This window comes from Polypterus senegalus, chromosome 9 (genome assembly GCF_016835505.1).
Source record: "Polypterus senegalus isolate Bchr_013 chromosome 9, ASM1683550v1, whole genome shotgun sequence".
NCBI classification, from domain to species: domain Eukaryota; kingdom Metazoa; phylum Chordata; class Cladistia; order Polypteriformes; family Polypteridae; genus Polypterus; species Polypterus senegalus.
Window position 1 is genome coordinate 105,585,906 of NC_053162.1, and position 17,128 is coordinate 105,603,033.

The following is a 17,128-nucleotide window of genomic DNA, read 5'->3' on the forward strand; positions in this document are numbered from 1 at the left end:
GTTTTCTTTCACCTTTGTCTTTGGCTCCTAACGTCTGCTTTCATTAATGTCCAACCTAAGCCCACTTGTTTAATATGACCGGCCACACTGAGAAGGGTCTTTGAAGTTGGCAGGACTTGACTAGAGCACATAGTCACTCAGAAAGATTAAGACATTCAGCTTGTCAAAACTACATTGAAAAATAAAGCTTGAGTGCAAAGCAAGACTGAGCCTTTCATAAAAAACAATGCTACTGGGCCATCTTCTTGAAGGTCAGTTCTGTATAAATGGGCAAGAACCTCAAGAAAACAGGAAAGGCAATTCATTGACATGCTCTGATAAAACATTTGACTTAATATTGAAGTGTTTATAGTTGATGGAGAAGTGTGTAAACAGCAATTATGATAATTGGGTACATTTTTTGTAACTCTATGAACCTGTGAGTGGATCTGATTTTTTTTATTTCTTCTTGGGAAGACCAATAATTAAAAGTACATTGTATCAATTTTTGAAATCATTAAGTTTAAATGGCAGGAACAAACACGCCATTCAAACGAAACACTTTAAATACTCTGTTCCCAATGTGGATGATGAATACAGGGCTGATGAATACAGTACCAGTCAAACGTTTTAGAACACCTCAGTTATTCTAGTTTTTCTTCAAATTTAATCAGTTAAAATGCACTGAATGACCTAAAATGGTGAATAGGTAATCAGTAAACTGCTAAAGGTATACATTTAAAGTTTAGGTTAGCAAAAACTGAAAAAATATAAATTTCAGAATATTACAAATGGGTATTTGTCAGGGAACAACTAATAGGCTACAACCTACAGCTGTTCTGCAGCAATTAAACTAAATGATGCCTTGCAAGTTGAAGCAAACAGTTGGCACAGGTGTCCCAACTTCTGTTGATTACTTAAAAACCCTCTGTCTATCTTAAAGCAGAGCTGGAACAGACTGTGTTACTATACCCTCTGAAGTACTGCTTGGAAAATATTCCAGTGATAATGGCAAGAAAATGGCAATTAACAAATAAAATGAGACAGAGCATTATTACCCTTAGTAGTGTAGGCCTATCATTTAGAGAAACTGCAAAAAAATCTAAGTGTTAGTGAGTACCTACACAAGCCAATGGCAATTAGAACCTGGAAGAATCTCTAATAGGAAGAATCTCTGTGAGACCCAAAGTCCCAACCCAATCACAAGACAAGTTTCTGAGGGCCACCAGCTTGCCTGAAATGCACCTCACAGCACACCAGCTTCAAGCACAACTTAACAGTGGCCGAAAAGAGCAAGGCTCAGTTTCTACTATGAAGAGACTTTGTGTTGCGGGTTTGACAGGGCGAGTGGCAGTAAAAAAAGCCATTTCTTAAAGGACAATATCAAGGAATATTGCAGACTGGAAGAAAGTCTTATGGACCGATGAATCAAATTATGAAATCTTTGGTTCATTACACAGAGTGTTTGTATGCCATTGAGTTGGTGAAAGGTTGGTTCCTCAGAGTGTGACACCAACTGTCGAACATGGAGAAGGAAGTGTGATGGTCTGGAGTTCTTTTGCTGGAGGCAGAGTTGCTGACTTGAACAGAGGGACTGGCATTTTGAACGAAAAGGGTTACCATGGTTTGCTTTTATATCAGCAAAAGATGGCAACTTTGATGAATCAAAAATGTGAATCAAATTTTGTACACTTAGTGATTCACTGGCTTATTTTTTTATTTGCCATTGTTTACTTGTTCTATGCTTTGATTAAGGTTATTAAACTCTGTGAATTTCCATAAAAACTGAGGTGTTCTAAAACTTTTAACTGGCAGGGTAAGTCCTCACATTCCTGAAGGATTGCAGTTTTCAGCTCAGAACAATACAGACTATTGCCTTAAAGGCTAAAATTGATCATTTAAAAGTAAAAACTAAATATTCATATTCTAGAATGGCTCTCTCAATGCTACTGTCACACAATATTTAATTTAGAAGAAGTATTTGCAGGACCAATAAGAACAAAGGATCCTTCATCTCACTGTCGGTTTTATTGTTTAGTCTGCTTTTTCTCTTCCTTTGTGAATGTGACTTCAAAACACTTCTCAAGGCCTGGCACTCCCTGAGCTTTCTTGTCTCTAGGGTGGCCCACACCTATCAGTTTGCCCCCAGGCATCCTTCTGCAGACACATTTCCTTTTCAGTAAGAACTCCACCTATCATTCACTTTGCCATCCTGCTTAAATAAAAACACTCAGCAATGCCCCCTTTACAATAAGAAGCACTGCAGCTTATTCAGCTCATTTTAAAAATAAACACAAACACACATGCCCCCTTCCTGAATCCCCTGCTAGACAGTCTCCCTTATTCAGTCATGAAACTACAATAACAAAAATGCTTTTCTAAATGTCTGAAGTTTTGCAAGTCTGGCATGGCTCCTTTGTTCTCAGGATCATTTGACAATCAGCTAGTGCAGATGCTGTTAGCCAAGTCAGAAGAGCAATTGATTTTCTTAAAAGATATACAATTTAACAAATAATGCATGCCTGTAATGAAATAAACGCTCATGTTTTAATAACATATGGAAGTTTACAAATGGCAGAATGCCATTCAGTCCATCAGGCCCTTACGGTTTCCCTGCTCCCTAAGGTTGTCGTTGCACGGCTCCATAATTCAAGATTAGTGTGAAGAATGGATTCTGTTTGCAATGTGCTGCCTAATTGCATAAAACTTTCTTTCAGTTTAGGTTACACCATACAGTCTGGGATCAGGGCAAGGGAAGGACAATGCTTTCAGTCAGCAATGGCTCCTGGTTTAATTCAAGATGACTTTTAATCAGGTGCCAATTCTGCATTTTTTAATGCATTAACCGAAGGAGGGTTTGAGAATGCCTGTACTGTCTTGTTCAGCTTTGATATTTCATTTTATCAGTCAACATTCTTGGCTTAGTGGTTAGTTGTACATTCCCACAGTGTCAGAGATCTGGGACTCCATTCCCAGGCTGCCCACTGCCTGTATGGAACAGACTCTAGGTTGGTATGATTCTAAAGCGGAAAAAGCAAAAATAGATGGAATGGTGGGATATTTGTTCAGTTTCATCAGAATCCTTTCTATGTGGGCAGGTTCACGATTTCTATTTAAATACAGATTCTTCTTACAAAACAGTCAAACTCCACTATGCAAAGACAAATGCGTGTGACAGGACACCTCCATGTGCAGCAGCAGCTAATATGATGCTATGTACTGCGCCCCCAGTTTTCATGGACAAGCAACCTTTTAATAATTTTTTTCAGTACAATAAAAGAGGAGGCCATTTTCTATAAAGGACCTGAGAAAAACTGCCTTCCATAGGAGAAATGTGATAGCTGAGCACTTCCTTCTGAAACAGGTCAAAAAAGAATATGCAGATATTGGAAAGCTGACTGATGTGTGTGCCAAAATTAATGCAAGCAGTTGAAATGTTATGACATAAGGAGTGTAGTGGAGTTGGAATCCTCCAGACTTTATTCTTACTGTACTTTATTCATTTTGGAATTGGAGGAAAGAGATTTGAATCACAAGACAGAATTAATTTCCAATAACAAGTTCTGATGAACAGCAGCCATCTGCCACTGTGGCCTTCAAAGAGCAGAACTGAACATCACTACTCTAATTGTTGCATCAGAGAAGTGTTATTAAAAAGTATTTTGTTAACTGAATTTTAGTGAATACTGTAAACCTCAAACATGATTCCCAGTTAATAAATGATTTATTGGGTAGGCAATTGTGAAAAGCATGATGGGAACATGCAGACGATTATGTGACACAATATGAATGGTTAACTTTTGTATACAAAATTGAGAACAACAATTACTGGCAGCAAATGGAGCTGAAATCTTTCCAAAATGTGCTGAGACAAATCGGTGAGTGTTCGGTGGTAATCTCTGATGCTGATTTAATTGTAAGGTGTATTCTGCACGTGCTCTCCAGATTTATTTATCGTTTTGTGCCTGTACAGTTTATTTACTCATTACTTCCAACCTAAACCAACCTACTTTTAGAAAATGTAGCAAGAAACAAAACACCTGCCTGGTATAAAAAAAAATATGATTTACAAGCGGGGTGAAGTGATAATGTGGAAGGGACTTCAGTGTCTTATTTGTGGGAGAAGCGAACTTGTAAGTTAGATATGGCTATGTTGTTGACGTAAATGTAGTGAGCATCACTCTTGCCAGAGGGTATGTTCTAAATGCTGCTATTTTTAAGTCCTTTGCACTATTAGGTCGCGCAAAACTTTTCTTCTAATTGCCTGATGTGGTAGCAGAGATCTCCCGTCATCATTCTCAAGCAAAAATAGGCTTTGTTAAAGTGTGTGAGTCACATGTTCTTTTTGGACATGCATGTATGGGAGGGTGAGACGTCTCTTTTTCTTCATTTTGTCCAGGAAGAGGCATGTTTATGATAAATGTTTCTTTATCGAAAGAAGAAGTGTTGTCTAATAATACATACACAACTCTCTCATTTCACAGAGATCTCCCCACATCAACAGTAACTCCCCAATAAAGGTGTCCTTCAATATTTTCCTAAATTATTTTTCAGGTCCCCTTACAAAACAAATTTCCATTTTCGGGCAGTAAAGACAATCAAAATAATCAGATTCCTGGCAATAAGTATGAACATGTATGTATGTATGTATGTATGTATGTATGTATTTATGCACAGTGAGTATGTGTGTGTGTGTCTATATATATATATATATATTCACACACACATGTTGTGCTGGCTTTATATCTAAGAGCAACCTTGGAAAATCCTTCATGTATTGGAAACTTAAAAAGAGCCAAACAAATAAGGGTGAACAGGAAGGACAAACTACATTGTATATTCATATTGTTTCTATCTCTCACTGTATACCGTATATATATATATATGTATATAATATCTGCAAAATGAATTAATCCTAGAATTATGTATAATATGTTTAAATATAAATTGCTTCAGTCATACGTTGGTGGGATAAGACAGAGCTGTTCCAAGTATAATAAGAGATTGGGGTCTTTCCTCTGTACTGGTTGTCATTTCAAGTTGTTTTTAAATGTTATTATTAGGTACATATTCTTGGGCCCCATAGCACAGCCAAACAGTGCAGTATGTGTCTCTGAGCAAAAGAACAGTACTGTGTCTTTTGGATAAAAGATAGCATCCTCCTGCCATTGACGATTTTGTTGGGCTTCACTACAGCTGTAATCCAAGGTTCTGCAAATGGACAAATACAAAGTGTCAGCCAAAGTGAGATCCACTCTTTTGGAAGCCAGCCCAACTGTTCATTGTTGTGTTGCTAACAGAGGGACTGCACAGCAGAAGAGGGCCATCATATTGTGTGTTTGAAATAGCGACTCCTTTGTTGACCACCATTACACTTAAATAACACTCATCCAGAATGTTGTGCCATCTGGCTCCTTCTAACACTGCAGGTCATGAGATTACATTCTTGTAATGTAAAACTGAGTGCCCTCAGTTCAAAATAATTGTTCGGAGTTAAAGACACCCATTTATAAGAGCAGCTTCAGTAGCTGGCAACAAAAATAAGTTCAGGTTCATCAACTTTGTTGCCTTAAGTTGCTGTTTGAAGTCTTTTTCTCTGGTGGATTTAGTCCAGGGGCTCCTGCTTTATCCTAATGGTGGTTGTTGTTGGCTGACATCGTCGGTCTTCACGACAAAGAACATACTCGCTAAACTGGGATGAATCCACTCCCCCTCCACAAGATGCCACCACATTGAACCCCTTCTGAAATAGCCTCTCCAGCACCTGCAAGGCACAAAAAAACAAAAAATTCTGATGAAACTGAAACATTAGCATATCTTTATAAAACATTAACATTAAGGTCTAAATTAGTAGGATGTCTTATTTTCTAATATACATTTTGAGGCAACACCCTTAGGTCTTATCCACAGCTAAGCATTGTGTGTTCTGTTTTGCATATTGTACTTACCTCATTTTTGACACCCATTGCACACCTATCCTATCTGGAAGGGGGTCTCTCTCTGAATTGCCTTTACCAAGATTTCTTCTGTTAAAGGTTTTGTTTGGGAGTTTTTTTTTTTCCTCTTAGGAAGTTAAGCCTGGGGGCTGTCAAAACACAGGGCCTGTTAAAGCCTAATGAGGCACTTCTTGTGTGATTTTGGGCTATACAACAGATACAATACAATACAATTTATTTTTGTATAGCCTAAATCACACAAGAAGTGCCGCAATGGGCTTTAACAGGCCCTGCCTCTTGACAGCCCCCCAGGTTTGACTCTCTAAGAAGACAAGAAAAAAACTCCCAAAGTAAAAAAAAACCCTTGTAGGGAAAAAATGGAAGAAACCTTGGGAAAAGCAGTTCAAAGAGAGACCCCTTTCCAGGTAGGTTGGGCGTGTAGTAGGTGTCAAAAAGAAGGAATACAATACAATTCACAGAACAGAACAAATCCTCAATACAGTATAAAAATAAAAATTTTAGAAGTACGGAGCAGAATTTAACAGTAGATGATATCCCATAATATAATTTGGATTTGTTTAGAGTCCTGGAGACCTCATCCATCAAGCTGCCTCCCCCATTTGGCCATTCCACAGCTGAAACAGTGCTGGGCTAGCCAATCCGATGAAAGGACCCCTCTTTCCCACGATTCCTGTGATCCTCCATCAGGGATGACTTTACCTTAGGCAGGCAAAACAACTTGGCAGGTGGGCCGTGGCACCAAGTGCCACATTTGAGTACCAAGAAGAGAAACAGAATAGGTGAGGGTTAGTAACAAATTATAACAATCATGTTACTTATGTTTTAGTGCTAATGACTAACAACAGAGATGCAGTATGTACAGTAAATCAGCAGCTCTAGTCAGGATATGCTAAACTGAAGTAGTGAGTCTTCAGCCGGGATTTAAAGGCTGAGACCGAAGGGGAATCTCTTATAGAAGCAGGCAGACCATTCCACAGTTTAGGGGCCCTGTAACTAAAAGCTCGACCTCCCACTGTTATTTAATTAATGACAGTGACAGATACATTTTGTTGTTGTTGTTTTTTTAGTGCTTTAGCGCTAGACCAGGATGCTCCTAATCTACTTCAAAAGTTACTTGCCATTATTTTCAAGAACACTATTCACAACTAAGTACTTTAGCAGTGAGCAGTTTTGAAAACTCCTGCATGCAGCAGTTTCAAGTGTTTTAAGGCAAATGCCTGTTCCATTGAAATCAATGGTAATGTTCATAAAATGCTTGTAAAAAAAAACAAAAGATTGTTTTTTGAAGTGTTTTACAAGACATGCTTTGGTTCTCTATTAATGGGTATTGAGGGACATATTAAGGTACGTACATTGCAATCAAATAAACGGAATTCAAAAAACGTTATAGGTATACATTTAGTTTTAATCAGGTTAAAATTTGGAGGAAATCCTTTAACAAATAGGCAGAGAGGCAGTGCAGAGGTCTTCTTCACGATGCCACATGGAATTTGCATGTGCTCATGCATTTCAGGATTGATTGGTATTATTGAGCATGTTGAACTGAGTAGCATTACCTCTTTTAACACTGAATACTTAAAATGTGTCAGTGATACTTCTCAGTTAAGAAAATATGTTTAGATGGTTTCAAAATATCTTTAACAAATGCTTTTCTGCTACCAGATTGCACACAGCACACTGTTTTCTTCTGGGCTTAGTGAATGAACCCTGAAAATAATTGGCTCACCGTGTACTTCTTATCTTATACCAATGCTGCTGTGATAATCACTGCCTCCCAGTGACCGTAAACTGGGCAGGTTATATTTACCTCTTAGCTCATGGAGGATTAAATGTACATGAAGACAATGTCTGTTCAATACTATCGTACCATTCTGTACGATAACCCCATCCTCATCAGCTGTTACAATACAGACTTGTCCTCTCGACACCAATGCTGCAGAACAAGCAATTTACCCAATATGTGTGCTCATGATGCTGATGAAACTTGTTCTTGAGTACTGATATCGCCAGGATTAAAAGCACTAAAGTCATAGAAGACATTCAGTAAAAACAACCATCACTTCACAACACAACTCTTCACAACCTAAAACATGGAAATGATATCAATCATATTTTCCAGCTTCTCTGAAAATGAAAGCTTCTTTGAAAAATGCTTAAAAAACACAAAAACACACCAAAAACGCTCGGGTAATGATTATAAAATGACATTAAAATGCTTGAAAAATGCTAAGCATAAGTATGAATCAACCCTTAAAGGGTACCACCCACTGATTTTTCCAAACCTTCTTGACACTAGACTGGGTAAGAGTGAACACCACCCGTAAAGAGCTCTGTAACAGGATAAGCTTAGGTGTTTTAACAGAGAGGAAATTTTAGTTTCTAATCATCCTGAAAACAAAACTATAACCTTTGGAAGACAACCTCAAGCCACAGATACAGGCATTTAAATTAAGAGCATATAAAAGCCTCACAGCACACCATCTTGCATGGTCAAGCAATGCCCCAATGCCCCACTGCATCCAGCCCATCATTCATAAAAATCACAAATACTGCCCACAGTAAATGTTCTGTTTTCCCTTCTTTTATCATAATAAAGGGTATAAAGTTAGGATACATGGTTTAGGTATAAGGAGTAGGTTGGGCTTAAGGCTCCTGGCCCCTCCTACCCATGTGTGTTGCTATGCAGCCTCTATGGTGTAGGAATCGCTTGATGGAGGAGCAGTTTTTGATGGGCTGGAGCATTGGGATTCCTACTTTTGATATCAGCCTATCTAGTATTCCACTTGCTATGTTTTGTCAGTTGATTTTCTGATGCTTTCGCTTCACTTTGGATCTTTAAATTTTCCCAATTTGACCCTTTTTGCTTGATTTGGATTCTGATTTTGGTCTAACAATATTTTCCAGTGACTTATTACTTTGTCTGTGTTTGACCTCCTCTGTAATGGATTCTCTTTTTTGGATTACAGACATTTTTGAATAAATCAATGGAGAGAAAGATTGTGACATCAAATTACACAGTCCAGAAAAGACTCCACTGCAGAATGCCCAAGAGCGGGTGGGCAGCTTACTTTGTCTTTAACTTTGCTTGTTATAAGTAATTGCAGATTTATTTTTTCAGGGGCGGTGCTGACTGGAATTTTTATTTTGCTCTCCTACATTGTCAACTGGCAATAATTCAACAATTAGTGCTGGGCTCCATTTATGACACTTTGCTTTACCGTCCGTTTAAATAAATCTGTGTCTTTATTGTGTACTCATTATGTAATTAGTAATTTGCAAAGTTTGTATTTGTATCTGCCTGTGAAATTGTCACAGCGCTCTGTGCCTGCGCTCAGTGAAGAGTGCTATACGAAAGAAAATCTGAATTGAATTTAAATCATTTACTCATTCAACATGTCTGGTTCTTCAAACGCTCACCCATACTTCCATTCTTATTTTAGGGCACATGGTCAACTGGGCTCACACTTCTTTGTGTGTTGTGAGTTAGTGTAATGTAAAATTATTGACATGTACTTTTTAACAGAGTTAGGTACAATTCAGGAATGAACTCAAAAATTCCAATTCAAATAAGGTAATGGAATTGGAATTCAAGATCAACAACAGGAAACTGAATTGGAATTGAACTGGAGTTTCAGGAAATGGAATTCAATTCCGTGTAATTCTGCTGAATTCCGTATATTTGCTGCTTCTGAGCATTGTACATAGGAATGTACATGTTATCTTTATTTATGGTGTCTTACAAATACCAAGTAATATATGAAAAATAGTTGATGAAATGTAAGTAAATAAAACTGGAACTGTACATTAACAATTTATAAATGACGAGTGACCCTGGCCATAAATATCTGAATATACTGATAATACCAGTGATTAGCAGTTTAATGTGATAAATTCTACTACATTGTATATGTCGCAATCCACAAAATAATGAGTCATGTTCATTTATGCATTTCATTCACATATATTCACTTTTTATTGCATCAAAAAACCACGATTTCCTAAAATTTGGAATCACTAAGATTGCATCTCTTAGGCCTAAATATCTGGCCAGCAATACTGAACACACGTTATACAAGAGCAGATGAGGCAGGAATACCTAAATACTAACATGCAGTTTGAGCTAAATAGGGGAACCTATTCTGGTTGCCCTTATAATACAAGAGAGGATAAGACTTCTCAGTATGGCAAGGTAGGCTTAGGTAACTTGGTACCTTCTTTGATGCTGGTAACTCTGTAGATGTGGATGGGATTTGGGTGTCCATAAATGCAAAACGTTTTGTTATCTATATTGGTGGTGAAAAGCAGTCCTTTGTAATTGTTACTTTCGGTGAAGAGTGAAAGGACCTTCTTTGTTAGAATGTCTTTCTCCACCCATGCAATTCAGAGTTCATACAAAAATTAGATCCTCAAAACAGTTCAAGATCATACACAAAAAGTAATCCAAGGTCAATCAAAATCATTGCAATCAAACTCACAGAAAATCTCCAATCTCACACCTTCACCCTGGGCCCTAACTGGTTTTCATTTATACTCATAGGTTATGAACCTTCAGCTTGCATGGACTTTTGGGAAACATAGTTTTAACCTAATTTAAGAAAATGTTGTGAGGGACATTAATGTACAGAATGACACATGTAAATGAGGCAATCAAATTTCATATTTTACTTTGTGATTTGTGAAATTAATGCATAAAACATACATTACTCTTGCATTTCTTTTATATGTTTGTGATTTATGTAATTCATTATATTTAATAATAAAATTTAATTTAATAATATTTAAAGCACTGTAGACTATTTAGAAAATCGAGTCAAAATATCTTTGAAAGTGGAATTTCATGGAATTTATTTGAATTCAATTCCATTTCCATTTCCCTTTAGCTACACTCAATTCCAATTCCAATCCCAGGAAGTGAATTTGAAATTACCATGCCTTCTCAATTAAATTCCTGAACGGCCCCAACCCTGCAATTTAAGGTAAAGTAAGTACTTTTCTAGAGTAGACATCACAGATTTCTTAGTATTCAAAAAACAACTTGGCTCAGTACTGCCAATGTCACATGGTGTACATGGTGAGAATTACTACATGTTCTTGGTGTTGTCTTAGCTTATATAAAAAGCAGTATTTCTTATAGAATGTGCTAGAATTTAGGTATCTATGTAAAGGCACAGCACTCTAACGTCCAGGAGTCTCTTGCTAGAACTGGCAGGCATATACTTCATAAGTTGTCCTCAGTACGCTCGGGAAGAAGTAAAACTCAAAGGTTCCCACAGGCAACTTGCACAGCCTCGGATTTGCTAACCTCTTTTTGTGAAGACATCCTGTGTGAGCAACTTTCTAATAGTATGAAAGAAGCACTGCAGGAGGGACCAGCTGGAGACAGGCATACAGTAGCAAGGCAGTGTTGCACCAAGTGCAGCTAAAACAGCAGTTGCTGGCACACTGCCATGCCAACCTTTGTGGCCTAATAAGTCGTTCTTATGAAAGGCAACACAGACAGATTTGCCCTCACTGCACCAGTAGGCTTTGACCTGATCACTTTCCTTTAATAAATACTCTGTAAATAAGTGAACTTGCACTTTTTTTTTAGCACATGCCAAATGCCTTGCATATAGTAATGTGGTAAGGTGAAATACACAGTGGAAGTCTCTGCTCCGAGCATAAATACAAGTGGGTGCTGAAACACCTAACAGCATGTCGCTAGGGATCTGAGCTGGGGAGGTGCTGTGGTGTACTTTTGACTTGATGGCCACCCAACCCACTTTGGGAAAACAAAGGGGCAGAACAAGTTTGTCTAAGCTTGGTGTCCAGGGTGAGTCATATGACCTCTAAAGTACGCTGAAGTCATCAGCCTCCGGAGAGCTGCGTGCTCAGGCTGGCGCCTTCAGGCTGATTTGCTGGGGGCGGTTTGTTGACTCACACACACCTGCCTCCTGCAGCCCCTCCTAAAGCTATTTAATAAAACCTGTACTTTAAAATGATATTGGAGAAGGTTTGAACAAAACAATGCCAGGCTCACCTGAGGCCTGAGCACATATCCATACATCTGATGGGTGGCATTGATAGCTGCATCAAAATGGGTGGAAATTTACAGGGAAGGCACCTAGTACTTCAGTATTTATAAAAAATGCAAGGAATGAAATGAGGCCTTTTTGCTGAACAAAGCCTGTCTCTTGCTCAGTCATTGCTTTCGGCATTTTTATAAATTATTACACAAGTTTAGCTGTTACAACCTGAACTGGCAAAAAGTCCTACTCTTTTTTTAGTCTACTAAGTATACTTCACATACTTTGGCCACTTACCTGCCAAACCCAGTGTTGGAATAAGCGGGTCTTCAAAAGGAATGAATATTTGGATATATCTTTAATAAAATTTGGGGTTTAAAATGAAAGATCTATATGCAAGTAACAGTAGATGTGGCCTAGTGGTTCAGGAATTAGACTGTAAAACACAAGATTACTGGTTCAGTCCTTTATAATGGATGTGCTGTGTGATTGTTCAGTAAGTCTTTAAACCACCTGCATTCCAAATGTAAATATATAGAGCCTATAGCGTCATGCACACATGCTTTTTGGACATCTTCAAAACTACTCTAAAAGAAAATGTTACCTCCCTGAGCACAGAGGGAACACTCTTGCTAATCACCTCTTCCCTTTTTGCCCTGACTTCTGAGGTTTGAACAGCAGTAGGCTCGTATCTCTGTTTCATTCCCTTCAAGAAGCCCTGCCCCATCTGGAGCAACCAAGACTTAAGCGCTGTAGACATAGGAAGTCTTGGTTCAGTTTGGAATCGATGCTGATGAAGGCAGAAGTTCTCATCTTCTTACGTTTGGCATAGCACAGGTTTTGCATATTCGTGTGCCTTTTCATTTCTACTTTTTGCCAGCAATGGTTAAATGGGGGGATCAGTTGATACCCTCAACCCTTCATATGTCTAGCTGTTTTTTTTTTCTCCCTTACAATATATATAAATAATATTTAAAAAAATATAATATAGCTCTGTAGTTTAGGCTATTAGAAGGTCCTGAAAATTTGAATTTTAGACTTCATTGTTTTTATTTAACTAAGCATTACCTGCATCAACATTCTCCTTCCTCTATTGATCCTTTATTTCCCACCATTTCCTGGCTCCATCAGCCTTTCCAAGGAGAAAAGAAAAACCTTTTGGCTCCTGCGCAGTGGTATTGTCCAGCAGCCACATCCTACAAATGCTGCCTAAGAATCTACTTTCAGATTTATGGGGGTCTGACACTGCAGGGTCTCAGTTAAAGGCCACTCGGTTGCTACATCAATAGAAATATGAGAAGAGCCTCTCCATTAACTTGTACCCTGGCAAAGAACCTGCACAAATCCTTCAGTGCTGGCAGTTCACTTATTAGAGGTGTGCTTCTCATTTCCCCAGTGTTTTGTATTATCTACTTAAAAATGTATCCCTATCTGTGTACTTCACACTCTATACAGCAGTCTTTTATATGGAACAAAATCTGAGGATATTTTGCAAATGGGGTCTCACCTTCATTCTTTAATATGCAATGGAATTTAGCCCCTCTGCAATATTACAGGGCTCCGGTATACAAGGGTGTGTTAATATTGGCACTTATTCGAATATTGAAATAATTATAAAATGTTCTCTTTGAAATATACTTTTTATAATGAACTCCTGCAAATACTGCCTCTTCCTGCAGAAAAATCTGGTTCCAGCAATATTCCAAGTGTTAGGGAGGTGAAAATTGAATGTGGTATTTGAAATGGAGTCATGCTAAGTTACCGATCAACATAAACATCACATCCTGTAAGTATGATGCTTCTGAAGATGGTTAACAAGAAGTTTAACAGACCTTCTGAAATTTGTGAAGGGTGTTAGCAAGGTTGTCTGTTACACTTATTTTTTTTTTTTTTCACAGGAGACAAGTCACATGCACAGTGGAGAGACCGAGAAGAAAAAAAAAATGTAATTCACTGAAGATATTTAAAAATTGTAGGTATGTTACTTAAACAAGACACAAGACAATAAGAGACAAGACAACTCAAGGAAGACTCTTTATACAAATTATTTTTGTGTTATGCCTTTGAACGCGTTATTTTACCACAAGCTGGCGAGCAAATTTGCACAGCGACTGCCAAATGCATAAAGACGAAGGACTCCTATCATGTCTTGGCCTTTCTTCTATAGCCAGCCCTAACACTTTGTTAAAAAGCTTACTGAAAATATTCTTCCCTATAGAGGTTTTAGGAAAAAGTCTTTTATACGCAAAATCCTATTTTTACTGTGTTTAATATTTTATTCAGACAAGTCTCATTAAGCTAGTTCTAAAAGAGTCAGCCAATTTAAATGAAAGGAAAAATAAAAGCAACTAAATATTTCTATGCCGGAAGAGCATGCTTGCAGATTAGTGCCATAAAGTCCAATGATTTAACTCTGTATTTATTTATTACACAGCTCTTTAGAGTGAGAAATCAAAAAAACAAAAAGAAAAAAATATTAAAGGTCTTGCTTAAGGGCAGTACAATGAGAGTAGCTCTGAAAGTTCACAAGAATTGGTGATAAATGCATTGGACATAAAAATATTCCCATTTGCTTTACTTATCATTAATGCGTCTGTTCCCTTCCTGCACCAACAAAGAGTCAATTAGGCTCTGCTGTTCTGCGTTTCGTCTTGTTGTGAAAGTCAAAAGGGAGAAATACTTATTATGGAACACAGCGTGCGGATAAACAGATACCTCTGGTTAAATGGGGGCTAAAGTTTCCATTTGAACTAATCACATTTAAATTATTACCGACCTCGGCCTTGTTTTTTTTTTTGAGATTTTTTTTCCATGCATTCATGCTGGAATAAAGTTGGCAAAATCAGCTGCATGCATCTAATACTAGTTAACTCTTTTTAGCTCACACAGCAATTGAAAACACGTATGTATCTGCGTTACTTTTCTGAATTTGGGTCATTGCCATTAAAGTGAGGAGATACACCTCATTGATTGAATGCATTAAAAAATGTATTTTACATATGGGCTCATAAAACTGGCAAGCTGCGCACTTGGCAGGTTTTCTAATTGACTGCTACAATTAAAACAAATGAACATGCCAATTTTCTGATGAACCTTTGCTCTCCAATTTAACTTAAAATAATAAGTAAAATGATGCATTTGAAAAAAAAAAACAGCTATCATCTTCCTTTTATCTGTATTCTCTGCACATAAATGCCATTTATTCTAAGCTTATAGAGTTGGTATGATGTGGGGCACTAAACTAGGATGATCATTGACATCTAGGACTGGGGCATCACTGACTCACACTCATCTTCAGTCAGGCTGGCAGACAGACGATATCGAGCTGGCAAAAGAGGAGTTGGAACTTGGGTTTTAGGTGCAAATGACATCAGAGAGCTGAAAGAACTAAGAGCCATATCTCCATGGGGTGGAAAGATCTTCACATTGGGATAATCTATGAAGTGCACCTGAGTGTAAATGCCCTAGTATGCAAGACAATCTCTAAGTTATATTAATGGACTAGCATAATGCATCAACTCTGAATGTACTGTCATAAACTAATCACAGAACAATCCTACAGCATACATTTACTGGTTATTTAGTCCAATAAAGCTTGCTAAAGCTATCCATCTAATTTCTCCAAAATAACATCAAACTGAGATTTGAAGGCCCTTAAGTCCTGTTCTCTACCATACTACTTGGTAGTTTATTCAATGTGTTTATGGTTCACCATGTGAAGAAACAATTTCTACTAACAACACAAAATAAACTATGAACAGATGTAGTGGAATTAGCCACTTTGAACTAGCCTTGTATCATAACTCCCAGATATCTACCTCTATGTTTTAGCAAACCATTAGTGATTACGAAAAAATGTTTTTTCTTTCTTGACATTGTGCACCCATGTAAATAAAGCAGCTCCAGCCTTTCACAATTATTTAGTGTCACTAAAATCAACATACTGTCAACATTCTGTTGGTTGAGATAACTCAGTGTTGACACTTTGTTTTAGAGTAGAGTACATGTTCTTGTGCCTACCTCATTACTCAGCTTGAAAACTGCCTATAGTACATCTTAACACATGGTAAGCATTTTGCTTCTAAAGGAAACAAATTAGGAGCCAATAGCTTTGATTTAAGAGACAAATAATAAAATGTGTAAAATATTAATGCTTAATTTTTTTCCCATTCTAACCTCCATGTATTTGTGCCTAATTATTTTCATTCTCATGCAGTGCATCCTTGTGCTTTTGTGTCTTAATGATTTGGGTAACTGAAAGGCATTATAACTTTATAACTATGTACAATCATTAACACTAGTATCCCTGAAACCTATGAAAAAACTTGTAATCCTAGGCCACCTTAAATTCCTTCGCACCTCTCCATTAGCATCTTTTGATCTGCAAATGTTAAATAAGCACAAGCAGCCTGCTATCCCATCCTCCCCACCGCCGCAGCTCAACTCTTGCAAAAATTTCTCCCAGCTCAAGACTCTTTATCTGTGTGGGAGGTGCCTGGAGCTTTATAGGGTAAATAATATATCGTTATTTGGACCACATGCAAGTCATGTGTGTTCCATGTCTGCAAATGTAGGATGACAGGAAATATGAGGCAGTAATTGCTGAACACATAACTAAAAACGAAACGTTTTTCATGTTTTAGTAACAATTGACAAAATGTAGACATGGTGTATAATGTGTGAAGACTGAAGTCCAAATATCAAATAAACATTTTCACAAAAGGTACACGTATAACAAAACAAGTGTGCTTTTAAACAAGAATATAACCGAAGAAAAAGAAATCGGGTTAGGGTACAACACTGACCCAACCACTTGGGTCGTGCAGATGTAAGAACTGCTGACTCAAAATCAAGAGTTTGATTCTGGGCATTTTCCAGAATTACCGTTTTGAGTAGTGTTACTATATACAGTAAAAACATACATTTGATTTGAGTCTGTAAAAGCCAGTGTAAATTTTTGGTACAGTAGAGTCTCGCTTATCTGACATAAACGGGCGGTCAGAACGTTGGATCAGTGAAAATGTCGGATAATGGGAGATGTTAAGAAAAAGCCTATTAAACGTTAAACTATGTTATAAATTTACACATTACGAACCTAATACAGAGGAACCTCGGTTCACGAACATCTCTGGACACGTACAAATCGGGTTATGACCAAAACTTTCGCCAAACTTTTGCATCTGTTCA

General features: G+C 37.6%; 1 protein-coding gene across 2 annotated transcripts in view; it reads right to left on the reverse strand.

Annotated features, from left to right (window-relative positions):
• Window positions 1-1,006: 1,006 nt before the first annotated feature.
• Window positions 1,007-17,128, reverse strand: part of LOC120535614 (BTB/POZ domain-containing protein kctd15) — a 125,188-nt gene continuing 109,066 nt past the window's right edge. For both annotated transcript variants that reach the window (XM_039763565.1, XM_039763567.1), the window contains exon 5: window positions 1,007-5,743. In XM_039763565.1, the coding sequence (XP_039619499.1) occupies window positions 5,585-5,743 (159 nt within the window). In that variant the 3' untranslated portion in view covers window positions 1,007-5,584. The remainder of the gene's footprint in view (window positions 5,744-17,128) is intronic.